General features: G+C 36.4%; 4 protein-coding genes across 9 annotated transcripts; 1 reads left to right on the plus strand and 3 right to left on the minus strand.

Moving 5' to 3' along the window:
• Positions 1-5,857: 5,857 nt before the first annotated feature.
• On the plus strand, positions 5,858-10,476 carry LOC105229955 (pre-mRNA-processing factor 19). Its single transcript, XM_011210468.4, has 4 exons — positions 5,858-6,035; positions 6,182-7,200; positions 7,272-7,612; positions 10,029-10,476. The coding sequence occupies exons 1-4, from the start codon at positions 6,017-6,019 to the stop codon at positions 10,171-10,173; spliced, it is 1,524 nt and encodes a 507-aa protein (XP_011208770.1). The 5' UTR covers positions 5,858-6,016; the 3' UTR covers positions 10,174-10,476.
• On the minus strand, positions 7,658-9,998 carry LOC109579810 (uncharacterized). The gene is made up of 10 exons (XM_019991645.3): positions 9,685-9,998; positions 9,532-9,608; positions 9,322-9,431; positions 9,107-9,239; positions 8,857-9,048; positions 8,598-8,801; positions 8,444-8,542; positions 8,253-8,383; positions 7,953-8,196; positions 7,658-7,888 (listed from the first exon to the last, which is right to left on the minus strand). The coding sequence occupies exons 1-10, from the start codon at positions 9,722-9,724 to the stop codon at positions 7,667-7,669; spliced, it is 1,452 nt and encodes a 483-aa protein (XP_019847204.2). The 5' UTR covers positions 9,725-9,998; the 3' UTR covers positions 7,658-7,666.
• LOC105229954 (ragulator complex protein LAMTOR2 homolog) lies at positions 10,455-11,204 on the minus strand. Its single transcript, XM_011210467.4, has 3 exons — positions 11,010-11,204; positions 10,740-10,926; positions 10,455-10,690 (listed from the first exon to the last, which is right to left on the minus strand). The coding sequence occupies exons 1-3, from the start codon at positions 11,075-11,077 to the stop codon at positions 10,568-10,570; spliced, it is 378 nt and encodes a 125-aa protein (XP_011208769.1). The 5' UTR covers positions 11,078-11,204; the 3' UTR covers positions 10,455-10,567.
• Positions 11,205-12,181: 977 nt separating this feature from the next.
• LOC105229956 (kelch domain-containing protein 10 homolog) lies at positions 12,182-16,049 on the minus strand. 6 transcript variants are annotated; one of them, XM_019991673.3, is made up of 4 exons: positions 15,790-16,049; positions 14,566-15,449; positions 13,760-14,320; positions 12,182-13,701 (listed from the first exon to the last, which is right to left on the minus strand). In XM_019991673.3, the coding sequence occupies exons 2-4, from the start codon at positions 15,346-15,348 to the stop codon at positions 13,351-13,353; spliced, it is 1,695 nt and encodes a 564-aa protein (XP_019847232.2). In that variant the 5' UTR covers positions 15,349-15,449; positions 15,790-16,049; the 3' UTR covers positions 12,182-13,350. The 6 variants fall into 6 exon arrangements, with proteins under 6 accessions (XP_019847232.2, XP_049308265.1, XP_029407693.2 ...); XM_049452308.1 differs by having other exon boundaries at positions 15,753-16,049; XM_029551833.2 differs by having other exon boundaries at positions 14,566-15,518; positions 15,748-16,049.
• Between the last annotated feature and the right edge of the window lie 99 nt (positions 16,050-16,148).

Raw genomic sequence — 16,148 nt, forward strand, 5'->3', positions numbered from 1 at the left:
CTCCTTCAGTGTATCCCAGATGCTTACAGCGTTGGCCTGGCCAATTCCTGCAATCTTCTGGATCTGTGAGACACATTCTGTGGCCGTGCGTCGCCACCAGACAGTGACCAGTTAGTATTCCGATCATGTTCCTACAGTTTCTTCAATCGAGTGCCAATAGCAATTACCCAATAGGATTTACCTTTACCCGTCTATGGCAAATGATTTTGCTGGTAAAAAAGGAAGCTTGTGAAAATCGATTGTCCAAGTTTTTTGCCAAAAGGGAGAGTCTATGAATAATGCTACTTTCAAATAATATATGTATGTGTTATTATATAATTACTACGGCTGTCAAAATTCAAACAGGATCAGAATAAGGCATTATTTCTGGAAGGCACATCAAAGAACTCTTGAATGTTGTCTTCTTCTTCGGCATATAGCGTAAAAAATTGGATTAAGAAGTTTCAACGTGTTTACAGATCAACGTGTCCGCCCAGGTGACCCAAAAACGGCTACCACGGAAGATAACGCTAGTCAGTAGGCGTCTCAAAAAACGAAGAAGCCTCCATTGCAGAGCACTAGAAAATGTATTTCATTTATTGGTTTAAAAAATTGGAGTTACCGCATCTTGAAAGGACCGGCACTCAAAAACTGTGTATAATAAGCTGTGTCCAAAAATTAAAAAATGGTCCAATGCCACATTTAACTACACATATTTGGCGTCCAGATTCGATTAGAGCTTAAAAAGTAAATTACGTCCAAATAAAGTTTCTTACAGTCACGTTTACTTTGATCACCCTGTAAAGTGGGATTAAAATTTCGGCACTACAATCAATTGAAATTATATAATTGTTGTTGTTTTATATATGCATAATCCATTTTTACGAATGCCTACACGCGTTGCACTGCATGAAGGTCAATATTATTGATATTTAGTTTGCCACTGCGACAAGCTGCTCGGATGCTTCGCTGTCTTCGAAAACCTTTCAATTATTCGTGCCACTGCTGCCAATCTGCTTGCAAGACCGCTGCAACTAAATATTAATTTATCAACACAGCTGCAGTTACATAAATATCACACACACACGAGTGCATTTTTGGCCATGCAACTCTGTGCGCACAGGTCGTCAATATGCAACTTGTGGCAGGTGATAAATCAAGTGCCTGACAGTTGCCGCTGCATTCCGTCGCAGCCAATTTCCAAGAGCGAACTTTGCAAGCGCAACCACGGCTTATACAAGCCAGCAGACGAGTTATGGGACTGGTGTAGCCATACACATACATACATACTTACTTGTAAGCGTTCAGTCCTTACTTGTAAGCGTTCAGTCGTCGCAGTGATCGTTTACATGAGCACAAAGTACCGTATTTTAAAGCATTTTTAGAGGATCATGCATCATGTCTATAACAGGAAATACCCAAGGTCATCGGCAATGCGAGCAGGCTTCTTCACTCGCATAGCATTACATATAAAGCGGGGAATCTTGTATGTGACCGCTGGCATTTTGTCGAATTTCTGGTTTTTTGGAGAATTCTTTTTTTAATTCGCATTTCGGTTTCATATCAAACTTGTTTTCGGCAAAAAGATTAAATGAAATAAAAGTGCTCTTTTTATTATCATTTTTGCTTACATTGTGTCTTCTGCATTTTTCACTATACTCTAGTCTGCTCAGCCGAGCCCACATGTAAGCCTGTATCTTCTACCTCTGTTTTGAATGTCCTTCCATTTGTAGTGTCGCTTGTTTAACCGAATAAAGCTGACTGCTACAGCTTGCACATGCGTTTAGTATCAATTTCCGCAATTTCGGTACGCTGTCTGAAGGTATGAGTTCCCAAGTGTATAAGCCTTGACCCTCCCAAACGTGGGACAGTCAAGAAGGAAGTGTTGAGTTGTTTCCAACTCATCTGCTTTCATACAGCTTCTGCAGATGGCATCTGATAAGATTGTCAGCCTTATAGCATGAACGCCAATAGGGCATTAGTCTGTCAAAACCCCCACAACTAGGGAGAGGTTAACCTTACTGAAGGGTAAAGAGATCGCTAGATCTCTTGCGATCAATCTTGGGCCAAACGGATTTTGGGACAGCGTATGTACCGATTGTGGCCCAGCGCTTGCTAAGCTCCGGTGAATCCAAGATATGTAGTAAGAGACACAAGAGAATACGGAAGCACCGACCCGCTCCCTTTCTACTGATACCGATTCTAGGCACTCTAGAACCCTTATTATCTCATCAGATTTACAAGCTGCGATTCCATTATGGATTGTCGCTCATTCCAATCATTCTTCCCACCCACAACTCTCTCATCGGTTTATGGACAGAGAAGGTGCCACCAGAGTTCGGTTTGGCGACTACATGATCCAAGTGTGTAAGTATTTCCAAGCGTTCAGGCACGTGCTCCTTTAGAAACCCAGATTCTCTGAATCTGATTGCAACTTCACACCACATAAAGATTCCGTAGAAGATAATGGACTTGACTATGGTGTTGTAAAGCCAGAGGGCCACTTTCGATGAGAAACCCCACCTTTTGCCAATACCTCCTCTACAGCATTATAAGGCAATTGATACCATTTTTGCTCTCTCTTCGTTATTCCGGTCCATCAAAGCTTCCTAACCAGTATAAGACCTATATATTTCTCTGCATCCACCGGTTGCAGACGGATGACAACTGTCCAATTTTTTGCGGCGCTGAGATACTCTTACTTCAACTCGTACACGGTACTCAAAAGCTTTCCTTTGATCTTGAGTCCTACATCGTCTGCATAGAAAATTATCCGGCAGCCTGACCTACCTTTACAATAAACATGTTGCGCTCCTAATAAATGGTCCCCTTGAATTCGTCTCCTTATGTACCAGTCCTTCGGTCTCTCCAGAGTTTTTAGTAAGAAGAAGGAGAGGCTGATGGGCCTGAAGTCCTTGGCCGTAACTTGGTAGCTTTTGCCAGCCTTCAGGATAAACGTAACTCTTACTCGGCTCCAGACCCCCGGGGTATATCCCAGTCCAGTCTTATGCAGTTCGCATAGATAGGTGCCGACCAGTTGCATGGCACCTTAACAGCCTACTTCGGCTTTCCTTTGCCAATATCGGTGCTGAATATGATTTTACGCGATACCCAATAAACCACCTGATCAAATTTGACCCGGACTGACGTATTTTATTAGTCATTTTCTTATCACCTTCAAAATAAGCTCATTTTGAGCGATTATAAGTATGTCAATGCTTCATAAAATTTTCAATCAACTGGTTATAAGACTCCGCTAGGATGGCTTCAGCAAATTTCGGGTTTTCGTTTCGACTCATTTTTGAAGCGCCATTTGCTATTTATATAAGAATAGACTCACGTCTGGTCAACAAGAATGATGCGTTTGATGAACGTTGGGTCCTTTCTTATGAAACCTTCACTGGACGTAATTTTTGCAAACGTAAAAGACTAGCACAAGACAATACTATACAAACTCTTCTTTGTAAATTTCCTCCTAACAGTTGACCAACATATGCCTCTTTCGAAGTTTCATGCTTCTAATACCAATGCCTTAGAAAGTGGTGTATCGAACAAACAACTGGTATAAATCATTTAGAATTTTTCACAACAGAGCGGAGCTCAAACATGATCGAATGAAGCCGAATCGTAGACTGCTAATGCTACTTTTACGAACTTAATTACTTAGACTTATATTAATTTAAACTGCTTATTAAATTCAAATTAAAAAAGTTAGTTGAGTGTCAAAAAACATATGAAACTTGTTTAAAAATATTAAAAAAAAATGTGTGTAAAAACACTAATTCACTAATTAATCTTCATTTTGTTCACAAATCTTAAATAAGTCTTTGAAATCACATGACAAAATATTTATACTTAAGCAGATTTTAAAACCAACTTTTTGTTGCTACCCCCACCTGGCTATGCATACTAATCATATCTAAATTTTACTTTTATAATTTTTGTTTTTGTTTTAATTTTTACTTTTTATGAATACTTACTTATGCACAATGCAAACCAGTTCCTCCTCCTTGGTTTGGTATTCTTTGCATTTAGATTTCGATTTCATTTCAATAAAGTTGCTTTTGTTGTACCATGAAAAGCTGACTAAAGTTATTAAGTAAACAAAAGCGGGGTGGGAGCCGGAATATATTGCACGAAGCTGGATCTCAAACAAACCTTCACACTTCCGAAATATTATATGTAGTTTCTTCCAGGCGGTACTCGTTGCGGTCAGGAAAGCGGCTGAGATAGCTAGCAACGCAGAAAACAACATACATACATACATAAATAAAATCAATATATATAACGGCTGATCCAAGTAGAGGTACTTTTTTCATTAGCCTTTTTTTGACAAAATTTTGACAGATTTGTGAATTCATCGGTCCATATTCCTTCAAAAAAGAAGCCGACAAGAATGTTACCGTCAATGGCGATCGTTGATAAACGCCTTTTTGATGCCTGAAATTGAAGCACGATGGGGCCACTTTCCACACATCCCATCAATGAATGGATTTATTGAGAGAACACAGCGGTGAGCAGATAATTTCACGTTTTTAGGTGGGTCGATTGGCCACACACACCATTAGACTTTTTGCAGTAGAGATATGTAAAGTCTAAAATCTAAGCGGAGAAACCCTCTTCGATTCAGACTTCGGAGCAAAACATCACGAGTGTCAGTTGCCTGTTACTAGAAAAAAAATCGAAAACTTGACTCAATGGATCGATTATTTGGGACGTAGCCGGGGCCAACATTTGAAAGAGACTTTCTTTCTGAAAACCTAGAAATGGATCACCGTTTAGTACGTCGATAAACAGGCGGCATTTAAGACAATTAATCTCACATCGCATTACGTCGGAGAATGTCCAAAGAAGCAGAGATGTAGGGGATGTCGGAAAGCCTCCTCATATACACTAGATCCCAGACCGAATTAGGTAGTGCCATCTCTTTGACTACCGAAAAATGTACAGAAAAATGGGAAGTCACTGAAAACGAAATACAATGAAACTTCCAACAGGACTGACAGACGGATGAGGGCGAGATAGAATCCCTTAAGTATAATAAGCAAGTAACGACGATGCGTGCAGAAAATGTAGTGAAGTTGGCAAGAGACTATATGAAATATCAAAATTAGATATCAAGTCGCTCTTAAAGTTCGCAAATAGTGTTCTGTGTGGCTAATATTTCAGCAAAAATTAAACTGAACTTCCATCTGGGATTACTAAAGACCAGTATTTCTATGTATAGTGTGACAGCCGGCCAGTACAACCTAACCTAAGTAATAAAGCAAACAAACATTTTTAATCAAAGGCTCCAATACACTTAGTTCATCCCAGATGTTTTGCCTTCTCTCTGCAAAAAATGTGTCAGCTAAGTCTGAGTTCGCGATTACCGACTTGCCTGTTGGAACCTCATCCCAGTGACATTGAGATCTCAATCCGACAACACGCTCACAACATAAAACATTTAGTCAACCAAACTTCGGACGCTGTCAATTTTAGATATACACTAAACGATATTCAGAGTGAAGGTAATTAATTGCACCTTACAGGACCTCTGCCACCAAAGATCGTAAGAGGAAATGCCTATTCATATACGACTTTCCTCGCTATTCTTCATAGTACATGCTGAAACAATAAAGCGAAGAAAATAAAGTACATGCCACAATAAACGCTTTGCTTTCAGCTCTTCGCTTTTATAAAATTGGCATTATTTATTATATTATTATATATAATATTATTTTTGATGTTATTTATATTAAATATAAAGAATAATTTCGATTTACTTACAGAACTTTATATTAAATAATGCAATAATAAATCATTACCTGTCTTGACAACAAAGGGTTAAAATAATATTAAGCAAAATTTCTAATAGCTGGTAACATCTAAACAATACTCAGCGTCTGGCATCACTAATAAATTGGTTATTTCGCTCAAACGCAGTGTATTGTTTTTCGTTTGCAAAAAAAAAGTAGTTAAACTATTAGAAATCTTTGATAATTTGGACGCAATTCTCTTTAACAAAACCTAAACTTTGACTAATATACCATAAACAATGTCTTTGGTCTGCGCAAGTATGTATAAAACAAATCAATCAAAAATGCATTTTTAGGTTATGTTAGAAAGCGCTAATGCTGCCGCTCTTAACAATCACAAACAGCATTTATGTTTTTTAACATATTTGAAATATTATTATTTAACTAATTCGCTAATTTCGCAGTTACAAATGAAGTGCCAGACACACCTGTCATCTCGCCACACTCCGGCGCAATATTTGAAAAGCGAATCATAGAAAAGTACATACTCGAGAATGGTTGCGACCCAATCACCGGCAAAGAGATGAAAGTTGAAGAATTGATTGATATAAAAACGCCACCAATAGTGAAACCGAAACCGCCGAGTGCTACTAGTATACCAGCCACATTGAAGACTATGCAAGACGAATGGGACGCACTTATGTTGCATTCGTTCACACAACGACAACAGTTGCAGACCGCGCGACAGGAGCTCTCGCATGCGTTGTATCAGCACGATGCCGCTTGTCGTGTTATTTCTCGTTTAAATAAGGAAGTGGCGGCTGCACGTGAAGCTTTGGCCACACTCAAACCACAAGCTGGTATTGGCACCTCAACTGCGCCAACCTCGATACCACAACCAGCTATTGCTGCCGAAGCGGCAGGTAATGCTACGCAACCCATTGAGCAGGCTGGCATGAGTGCCGAAGTTATACAAAAGTTGCAAGACAAAGCTACCGTTTTGACACAGGAACGCAAGAAGCGTGGACGCACTGTGCCAGAAGAGCTGGTTACCCAAGAACAAATTAAAACATTTATGACTGTTGCTTCACATCCTGGTCTACATTCGGCTTCGATACCTGGTATTTTAGCTTTGGATATCAATAGTGCAGATCATAGTAAAATTTTAACGGGTGGTAATGATAAAAATGCAACGGTATTTAATAAGGATACCGAACAGGTCGTAGCCATACTTAAAGGGCATACAAAAAAGATTACCAAAGTCATCTATCATCCGGATGAGGATACTGTTATTACGGGTTCACCAGATATGTCTATACGCATTTGGCATGTGCCCACTTCACAGACACAACTGCTGCTACGTTGTCACGATGGACCTGTCACCGGTTTGTCATTGCATCCGACAGGCGACTATATACTCTCAACATCATCGGACAAACATTGGGCATTTTCGGATATTCGAACAGGGCGCTTGTTGACAAAGGTTGGAATTTAATATTTATAATTGGCAACGCTTCGCATATGAGTATAATTTCGTACTTATCCCTTCTATAGGTAATTGATACTGCAGAGGTGGGTTTAACAACCGCGCAATTCCATCCTGACGGTTTGATTTTCGGCACTGGTACTGATGATTCACAAGTGAAGATTTGGGATTTGAAAGAACAAAGTAATGTAGCTAATTTCCCTGGACACACTGGTCCGATATCAGCGATTAGTTTTTCGGAAAACGGTTATTATTTGGCTACTGCTGCAGATGATGCCTGCGTCAAATTGTGGGATTTGCGTAAATTGAAGAATTTCAAGACAATACAATTGGATGATGGTTATGAAGTTAAGGATCTTTGCTTTGACCAGAGTGGCACATATTTGGCTATAGCGGGCACGGATGTGAGGTAAGCCGTAATAGTAATCAGATTTTTTTGTTTGTATATTTTTAAGTTTATTAATTACTTCAATTCGTGTGCTGTTTTTCGGCGCACACAAATAGTTGTGTCTCTTTGACGTTGTAATTCATGTTTTTTAAAATGTGCCAACCAATTCTGCAAGCGCGTTTGCTCTACCAAAGCTCGACGTGACTTCTCCTTCGCCAATTTAAAGCGTCGACGCACACGTTTCTCAACTTCTTTGCAAAGTTCTGGTGGCATGTCATCCAATTCGTTCAGTAACCACTGCAAGTAATGTGTTAAAATATATGGTTAAAAAATCGATTGTTAAGCAACAAATGCTTCCCACCAAGAGATGCGCTTGGATTAGCTCAATTTTAGCTAACGTCGTATCTGGTTCATCACGACAGGAACTTAAAGCCGATTCTGTTCGCGATTGTAAAGATTTTATACTTTGATTACCACCTTCCACGGCGTTCTCTCTGTCATTCAAGTACGCTTGTGCCTTCTCTGGTTCCGTAGTTTTCATTGCACTTCGTTGTAAGGTCTTCAAAATTATTGGTACTATGGCGTTGAGTTTCAAAGACAATTTGCTGAGAAAAAGTAAATTAATACATGCATTTTATGTACAAGTCAATAATCAGCTTACTCCCGGCTTTGTTTGTGCTCGTATTTTACCAAAGTCTTCTCTGCCTGCAATTTTAAGGCTGCAACACGTTCCGCCATAAAGTGAGGGTCTTTAAGCATTGGCGGAATTTTGCAACGTGCTTGTGTCTTTTGCTGCAAAAGTTGGGGGCGTTAAACATGTAGTCCATTTTTATTATAATTACTTTCACTTACGAATTTTTCATATACCAATGCAACAATGTGATTTAAAAGCGCCAAATTTGTATAGCGTTTATAATAATTTGTAAGTTTGCTTCGGGTCAGCTCAAACCCCTAAAAACAAATACTGAATTAGTTAGAAATTATTATCATATTCCGTAGAGCATACTCTCAACCAAACATCCGCATTCAAATGATTCCTTTTAGCTAAATATGGGCGCACAACCGCAGCCATAAATTTTTTAACAACTTCAATTTGCTGCATGCCGGTGTCGCTTTCGTTTTGTGGTTTCAATTCAGCTATCTCCTTAGGTAAAATTAGTCTGTCACCTTCAGCACCAACCGCTTCATCATCGATTTCATCAAAGTAACCCTATAAAATAAGACCTTTGAAGTTATACCCAATTTAATGTTATTTAGTAGATTACAATTAGTTTAAGTAGATATAAAAATCGTTGATAAACTTCATGCGCCTCGACTAAAGCGCGCCTGTGTTCCTCCATCACCACTTTTAGCTCATCTGCTAAAGTGGATTTTTGTAATTCCTTATATTTCTCAAGCGAAGCTGTCATATCCTTAAAAGCGTTTGCTTCGATTGTCTCCAATGAATTTTCTGTGGACTAAATTTATTTCTTTTATTAGTATAACTGTGTATTTAAATTTTTTTGTTTATCATACTTTATAAAATTCCAGCAGTCCCTCATATTCGTCATCTTGTTGTTTTTTCTCGCGTTCTTTGTCCAAATACATTTGTTGTGTGGAGTAGATCATAAATTTTTTACGTGTTATTTCACGTAACAATAATATATCGCTGCATAGATTTAAAAAATATGTGTAAGATATTAATTTTGGTTAAATTTCTAATATGTATGTATGTATATATTATACAGTACGTTTTCATGCGAAATTTCCTAGCCAAACGTTGCGTACGTGCGTCCTTCACGTAGCTTGGATCGATAGTAGTTACAAGACAAGGTGCACGGGGATTGACCACACCGCCACGCTAAAGCAAAAAATCCATATAATTTACATTTTTTTTAATATCTACTTGTACCTCTTGGTTTAGAGTAAAGTTAAAAGTTACATATTTTATCCAAACTTACCGCATCAAAATCGTTAATAGTTAAGTTTATGTGTGGAAAAGTGTCTGGATCACGTAAATCTTTCGCATCGTAAAAATCTAATAAAAAAATTTCAAAAATTCCCTTAATGTCTATAAGAAAACTTGCAATATATTTGCGTTTTTAATAATTTACCTTCATATTTTCGGTAGATTTCCTTTTTAACTCTTTTCATCTTTGCAAAACTTTTGCATTCGCCAAAAATGTTTTATTTTTCTGTCTCCCACACAGTTATTTAATACGTTGCCAAGTTAGTTGCCAGATATTTGTTACACACGCTCAACAAATTTAATATAAATAAAATAAGCGTTTCTATGGTATTTATCAGCTATATACATATATATCAGCTCCTGACTAAAAATAGTACATAGTGTAGCTAAATAAACGTAGCACAGTGTACAGAGGTTAATGTCAGAATTAATAATTTAGTACCAATTCACAACTTGCTTATATATAATAATTTTATCTTTACTTTACAGGATTCACCTTTGCAAGCAATGGCAAGATTTGAAAGTCTTTAACGATCATACAGCATTGGCTACAGGTGTGCGTTTCGGCAAACATGCACAATATCTAGCTTCAACAAGCATGGATCGTACATTAAAACTATATGCCATTGAATAAAATAAAATGAATGTAAAACTTATGGCGTAGGAAGATACATACAATTTCAATTATTGACTATACAAAGTTTTAAATTCAAAAGTATCAATAAAATTTTACTCAGTTAATTGATTCAGTAGAAAGCTGTATGCATAATGGCCAACATATACATAAGTGTAATTTAAACTGTATTTATCGTTTGTAATATTAAACGGCTTACAAAAATGTATGTAATTAATTTGTAATACGCCAATTCCATTTCATCTAATTATATCTACGTACATACAAATAATACATAAACATTTCTAGATTTTTCATTACAAATTTACTTTTATTTAAAGGCTTAATATATTATTATTCCACTATTTTGGCTTGATCAACACACATTTACTGTAGATAAACGTTTATGTGTGTTTTATGTAGCTGCAATCTGTTTTAATGGTCCCTCTAGATAATTTGCCAATGCCATCGCCTTCTGTTTAAGTAAACCCAAACCGACCGTTTCTTTTGCATACAAACAAAGTAATATGCTCGCCACCTAAAATTATACCATTAATTAATTGATTAAATGCAATACGCTCACTTACCTGAGTTATAGCCACATGCCCACATTCACAGTCCAATAACACAAATGTTAGTCGATCTTCGCGAAATGCATTGCGCCCATGTTTTTCGTACGCCGCCCAGATACTACTTGCGATTGCCGCAGTGACACGAGCATCCTTGTCTCCATAACCAGCGTAGGCAAGCAAAGCGCCTTCCTGACTAAGTAATCTAAAATTGTACACAATTTAAGTTGTAATTTGTAAATCTTGTCAAGCCACAATATAATGGCGATTAGGGGCTTATCAACTTACAGCGTATTTTCCACTCCACCAGTGTTTGCCTGTGCAAGCACTTGGGTTAGGGCTTTTGGTTTTAACATATTTTTTCGAAATTTACACTTTTAAATATATTAATGTTAATAAAAACTTGTGAAAATATCTGCAATAAATAATATGGCAAATAAATCACAACTAAAAACAAAACGGCCGATAACAGCAATACCATCCACATTGGAACTTAGCTTAAACAGTGTTGCATTTCCAATTGGATTTTTTTTTTGTAATATTTAATTTTCAAATAAAATTATTATTATTACATGATTTGATTTTATAGTAAATAATTAATATTCCGTGCATAAAAATAAAACACTAAATGTGTACGAAACAATCCTGATTAAATTGTAATTGAAAAATAACTAAAAGTGTTTTACAATTAGTTAAATGAACATAACCTTTCATATACATACATACATTTTATTTGTTTACCTATGCATATATGTATGTATACCTATATATATTTTGTTTACATGCATTCAATGCATTTTGCTTAAATTGATGACGTCATTCACCATACCGTATGTGTTTGCAGATCACTTGAAATACAGCAAACATATGTACATACATATGTATGTATGTACTTTGATACGTCGCATATTAAGCCAACAACAAAAGCATCATAGCAATGTACAATATGCCACCACCAAAAATCAGCTGCTTATCGCGTTATTGTTTACGATTCCATGTAAAACGCATTGCCTCCCCTCTGACTTTTGAAAACCAAACTGTCACGCAGTTCTTGCTGCTCGCATAAATTACGCATTGGTATTTTTTTCTAACTTTGAACTCCAGCTTGTTTTTGTTATTAAAGCGATCATTGCACTTGATCAACTTCATTCACATCCAGTGGGGAGGTTAATGAACTCTGAGAATGGTCAATTTCAAGTTGGACACCCCAAATGATAGTGTACATGCAACAGGCACTGCAGGTTTCAATATGAATTAGTTACAGGGATAACAAATGTAATGCAGATACATGCAAACAATCTCCCACGATGACAACTTACATACATACTTACTATGTACATGTATGTACATACATACATATGTGCATAAATACTAGGCATTTATATTATATCGCACTTACCTCCTGCTATAAATAAACTCAATAGATTTAGCAGCCGAAAACGTTAAAAATACAATAAACGTTGTTCTGAAAGTTTTTTATTGCAATCATAAGTATATTTACAATTAAAAATTAACTTTAGCTAAATATGTTTTATACATACTAAGACTAAATTTCTAGCATAGCCTTGGCAATAAGCTCGTATGTAGTATGTACATATGTATGTATGTAACACAAAATGGATACATACATACAGATGTACATATGCATATGCGCCTCATTACTTTTTTTCGTACATGTATATTTAAGTATGTATGTACAATTGTAACTGCTCATTGTTTTTAAATTCTTTATCATTGATCTCATTATCATAATTATTTGCAATGCTTTGTTGGCTCGAATTACTTGGCTGAAGCTAAAATTACATAAATATTGCAGACATGTTGAGTTCAAAACCAAATTTTGCAAAACATTAGTTCGCAAAGTGTAGCTCAAAAACGCTGATTTTATGCAGTTAAAATTCGGTTATTATATTTATAAATTATATTACTTATTATTTGGAAAATCTAATTGCAAACATACGCACATACACGTGTAGGTTCATTATTAGTACAAAGCTATCAGACTCTACTCGACCACTTATGAAATTGGGTGTTACTAACTTATTTTAAATTACATATGTATATAAATACATAAGTATGTATGCTCGTGTGCGTATGCAAAAGGAGTTGTGGCCCAATCTAAACGTGAGTATTGATGTTAATGTTGTGAAGTTCTATGACATCCGATATACATAAATATGTATGTATGACTAGCTTTGAAAGCGCGTTTCTTACTTTTCGTAAAAAATAACATATCTACTGTAGTTCTTGTATCTTTGGCCAAACTCGTATACATTCCTTTAGAGCACCGGAAATATATTAAATTTTATAAGATATTCTTATTTGCATTAGAAAGATTGAATAATGGCGCACAGTAAGTTATGATCATTGTTATTTTCGATGTATTTTCTTAAACGAACATATTTCAAATAATTTTCATCACACGATACATAAGCATTAGGTTTTCCATTTATAAATATAATTGTTTTGTTTATATAGTGTTTTCTTTGCTTGTTTCACCACTACTGTTAATTGTTTATTCAATACTAATGCGTTAATGGCCAAATGTTCCTATGGAGTAAAAAATAATAGTTATTATCACTGTTAATTAAACGTCGCGTTTTATTAGTTCCATTCAATTCTTTGATAATCATTTGGTTTTGGTAGAATACCACAAACGATGAGCGAAACGTAGTGGTATACCCATTTTGAGTAGCTGTGTGTGACCATACGCTTTAAGATTTGGCCTATAATGCAACACAGCCTCCCAGCAAATTTCGCTTAACTTTGGTATGGTCATCCACATTTTGTAGAGATCATTGCATCGACGTATACGCTTAATATCATATTCAATACCGCCGAATATGTACATACAACCGTTTTGGCTATGAGCTGCTGCATGGAAGTACAATGGTTTTGGTAGCGCCGCTGTTTGTATTAATGTCCATTGTTTAGTTGTAAAATTTAATTTCCATATATCAGCAAAATATACTTGATCAGACTGCAAAAATTGAAAATAATCAGAAAGTATAAAAAATGTATATACTTTAACTTCTTACCTGTAAGCCACCTGTTATGAAAGCTTCGACATCGCCATTAGATGTGGTATGCTGGACGCAGGAAAAGCACTTTCTTGGTTTTGGGTACCCAGAAGCCGGCCGTGAACTTTGTTGATTCGGTTGGGATGATCTATCGGGTAGGGTGTCAAAATATTCCCAACGATTCGTTTTCAAATTAAATGCAGGAATCCGTTCCAAATCGTATACTAAATTCGAAGTACCACCCCCGAGCACATAGATGTACTGACCATCGTAAACCACTTCATGTCGGTAACGGCCCTCCGGATCTTCGCGAATATATGGTCGGCATATATAAACGCATTCCCACACACGTGTGCGCAAATTTAAACGATGCACATCACAAGAGTAATCATAGCCAGTTGTTCCACCGATTGTATATAAATAATGTTCGTGTAAGACAATACCCGGACCATACTGTGGTGTTGGCGCATCACCAGTTGCCTCAATACGCATAACACTGGGTTTATCAACTTGTGTTTGATAAATATAGCAGTCATTTGAGCAAGATTCGCCGAAGGGATATCCAGTCCCACCGTAAGACTTAAGAAAAATATAGAATAGAAATATTATTATAAAATATTAGAATGTAATATGAATACAATTATTGTTATAAAATAATTTTAAAAATTAAATGTATGTAAGTGAGTGTTGCGATTGCATGCAAATAATTCTGTGTGCGTAAGGTTTTATATATTTCAGACATGTTTATATATATGTACATATCTATAAACGTGATATCTGATAGAGATAATTTTAGTTCTTAACCTTGTCTAATATTTACTTACGATTAATAAATTATTACTAATGATAAGCGCATTTGATGCCAACTCTCCTGGCATATTTCGATTCGTTGAAGGATTGTGCAATAGCACCCAACGTTTAGTTGCCAAATTAAAACGCCATAGCTCTTGAAAAAGCATGCCGCTACCATGTATGGCCGCATTGCTATTGCTTGGATTGTAACCACCTAATGTATAGAGATGCGATTCGGAAGCGACTACACGATGACCACTTCGCGCGAAGGGATAATCTCTTGGTGCACAATGTTTTTTATAATTACACTTCATTAGACGTTGAGGTTTAAAAGTATATATGGGTTTATTAGGCATGCGAATTCTTTGATTAGAAAATGTACTGCTGCCCACTTCACTTTCGCTTTCCGAATTGGTTGAAGAATCACCACCATAACCAGGTATATAATTATCAGATGCGTCGTCGCTATCCATTTCAACAAAATAGTCGGAATCTGTGTCGCTAGACATGTCCGACGCATCATCATCGTCATTCTCTTCGTCAACATCTTCGTCGTCTTCGTCATCAACATCATATCCCAAACCCATCACGGGTTCCTCATCATCTTCATCCATAGGTTCTCCTGGTACGTGTTCCATATGATCACGTTGTTCGCCACCTTCGCCGTCCATTGCAACGAAAAAGAGTGTTGAAAAATGTATGCTCCGTAATATAGAAATAAAATTCCTTTCAAGGACAGCTATCAAATTCCAGACGTGTAGCAAATTATTCAATAAATTTAACAAAGCTAGCGCAGCAAATCTTCTTATTCTCATTACAGTTCCGAAGTTTGATTTTTTTTTTAATTTTTTTATTACTTAAATTTCACATACACAGGTTTTCCATCACAATTACAATATTATAGTTTAGAAGTGCACTTGAACAATTAATGGTGAAACCACATTGAATTTTCAACAATTGGATTTTGGTTTGTTGCCGCGCACAGCTGGTGGTGAAGGTCGAAACAATGTTGCTATCAAAACACAATTTCTATCGGAAGATACTATATTTAATTTGTCAAATTTACAGTGTTTAATCGGCTCAAAATTTTCAATTGTCTTTAATGACCTTGTTAGGCACTTGATTTTTTCTTAAATATATGTTAATTTTTACACGTTTGATTCTACGTTCAATATTTTTTTGGGATTTATGCAAGAGTGCAACAACATTGCTACCTCACCAATCAGCTGACAATTAGCGTCCACTGCTCCCCATACAATCATTCGCAACAGCTGTCAAATGAAATTCAAACGACACTTTGTATACACTCCATATCATTTTGATTACGCAGTTTGAAATCTACGCTGCTTTTATTACTTTTGCACAGAATTTTTGCTTGACTTAGATAATATTTTATAAAATACATTTAATTTCAGCGTTTAACTTTCGCATATAGTTTGTTTCACCTCGTTAGTATTTAATTTTGTGTTTACACGTCACACACTTTCAAATTCCTCACACCAAATGACAATTTCGAACAATTGCGAATAACCTACTTGATGTTCATCGTAAGTAATTCTGTAATGAAACAACGGGTGACACATAAATTAGTTGTAAACTCTTTATCAGATGGAAA

Source organism: Bactrocera dorsalis, chromosome 3 (genome assembly GCF_023373825.1).
Source record: "Bactrocera dorsalis isolate Fly_Bdor chromosome 3, ASM2337382v1, whole genome shotgun sequence".
Lineage (NCBI taxonomy): Eukaryota > Metazoa > Arthropoda > Insecta > Diptera > Tephritidae > Bactrocera > Bactrocera dorsalis.

What these genes read in the sequence shown, in the direction of transcription:
- LOC105229954 (XM_011210467.4), bottom strand. Translation starts at nt 11,077, where the DNA reads ATGTTAAAACCAAAAGCCCTAACCCAAGTGCTTGCACAGGCAAACACT. An exon ending in GGTGGAGTGGAAAATACGCT is followed by an intron (nt 10,927 to 11,009) that starts GTAAGTTGATAA and finishes GTACAATTTTAG; the next exon opens with ATTACTTAGTCAGGAAGGCG. An exon ending in GGCATGTGGCTATAACTCAG is followed by an intron (nt 10,691 to 10,739) that starts GTAAGTGAGCGT and finishes GTATAATTTTAG; the next exon opens with GTGGCGAGCATATTACTTTG.
- LOC109579810 (XM_019991645.3), bottom strand. Translation starts at nt 9,724, where the DNA reads ATGAAAAGAGTTAAAAAGGAAATCTACCGAAAATATGAAG. An exon ending in AATCTACCGAAAATATGAAG is followed by an intron (nt 9,609 to 9,684) that starts GTAAATTATTAA and finishes TTTTTTTATTAG; the next exon opens with ATTTTTACGATGCGAAAGAT. An exon ending in GAGCACAAACAAAGCCGGGA is followed by an intron (nt 8,197 to 8,252) that starts GTAAGCTGATTA and finishes ACTTTTTCTCAG; the next exon opens with CAAATTGTCTTTGAAACTCA.
- LOC105229955 (XM_011210468.4), top strand. An exon ending in CAGGGCGCTTGTTGACAAAG is followed by an intron (nt 7,201 to 7,271) that starts GTTGGAATTTAA and finishes TCCCTTCTATAG; the next exon opens with GTAATTGATACTGCAGAGGT. An exon ending in ATAGCGGGCACGGATGTGAG is followed by an intron (nt 7,613 to 10,028) that starts GTAAGCCGTAAT and finishes TTTACTTTACAG; the next exon opens with GATTCACCTTTGCAAGCAAT.
- LOC105229956 (XM_019991673.3), bottom strand. Translation starts at nt 15,348, where the DNA reads ATGAGAATAAGAAGATTTGCTGCGCTAGCTTTGTTAAATTTATTGAAT. An exon ending in TTAGTAATAATTTATTAATC is followed by an intron (nt 14,321 to 14,565) that starts GTAAGTAAATAT and finishes ATTTTTCTTAAG; the next exon opens with TCTTACGGTGGGACTGGATA. An exon ending in TCATAACAGGTGGCTTACAG is followed by an intron (nt 13,702 to 13,759) that starts GTAAGAAGTTAA and finishes CAATTTTTGCAG; the next exon opens with TCTGATCAAGTATATTTTGC.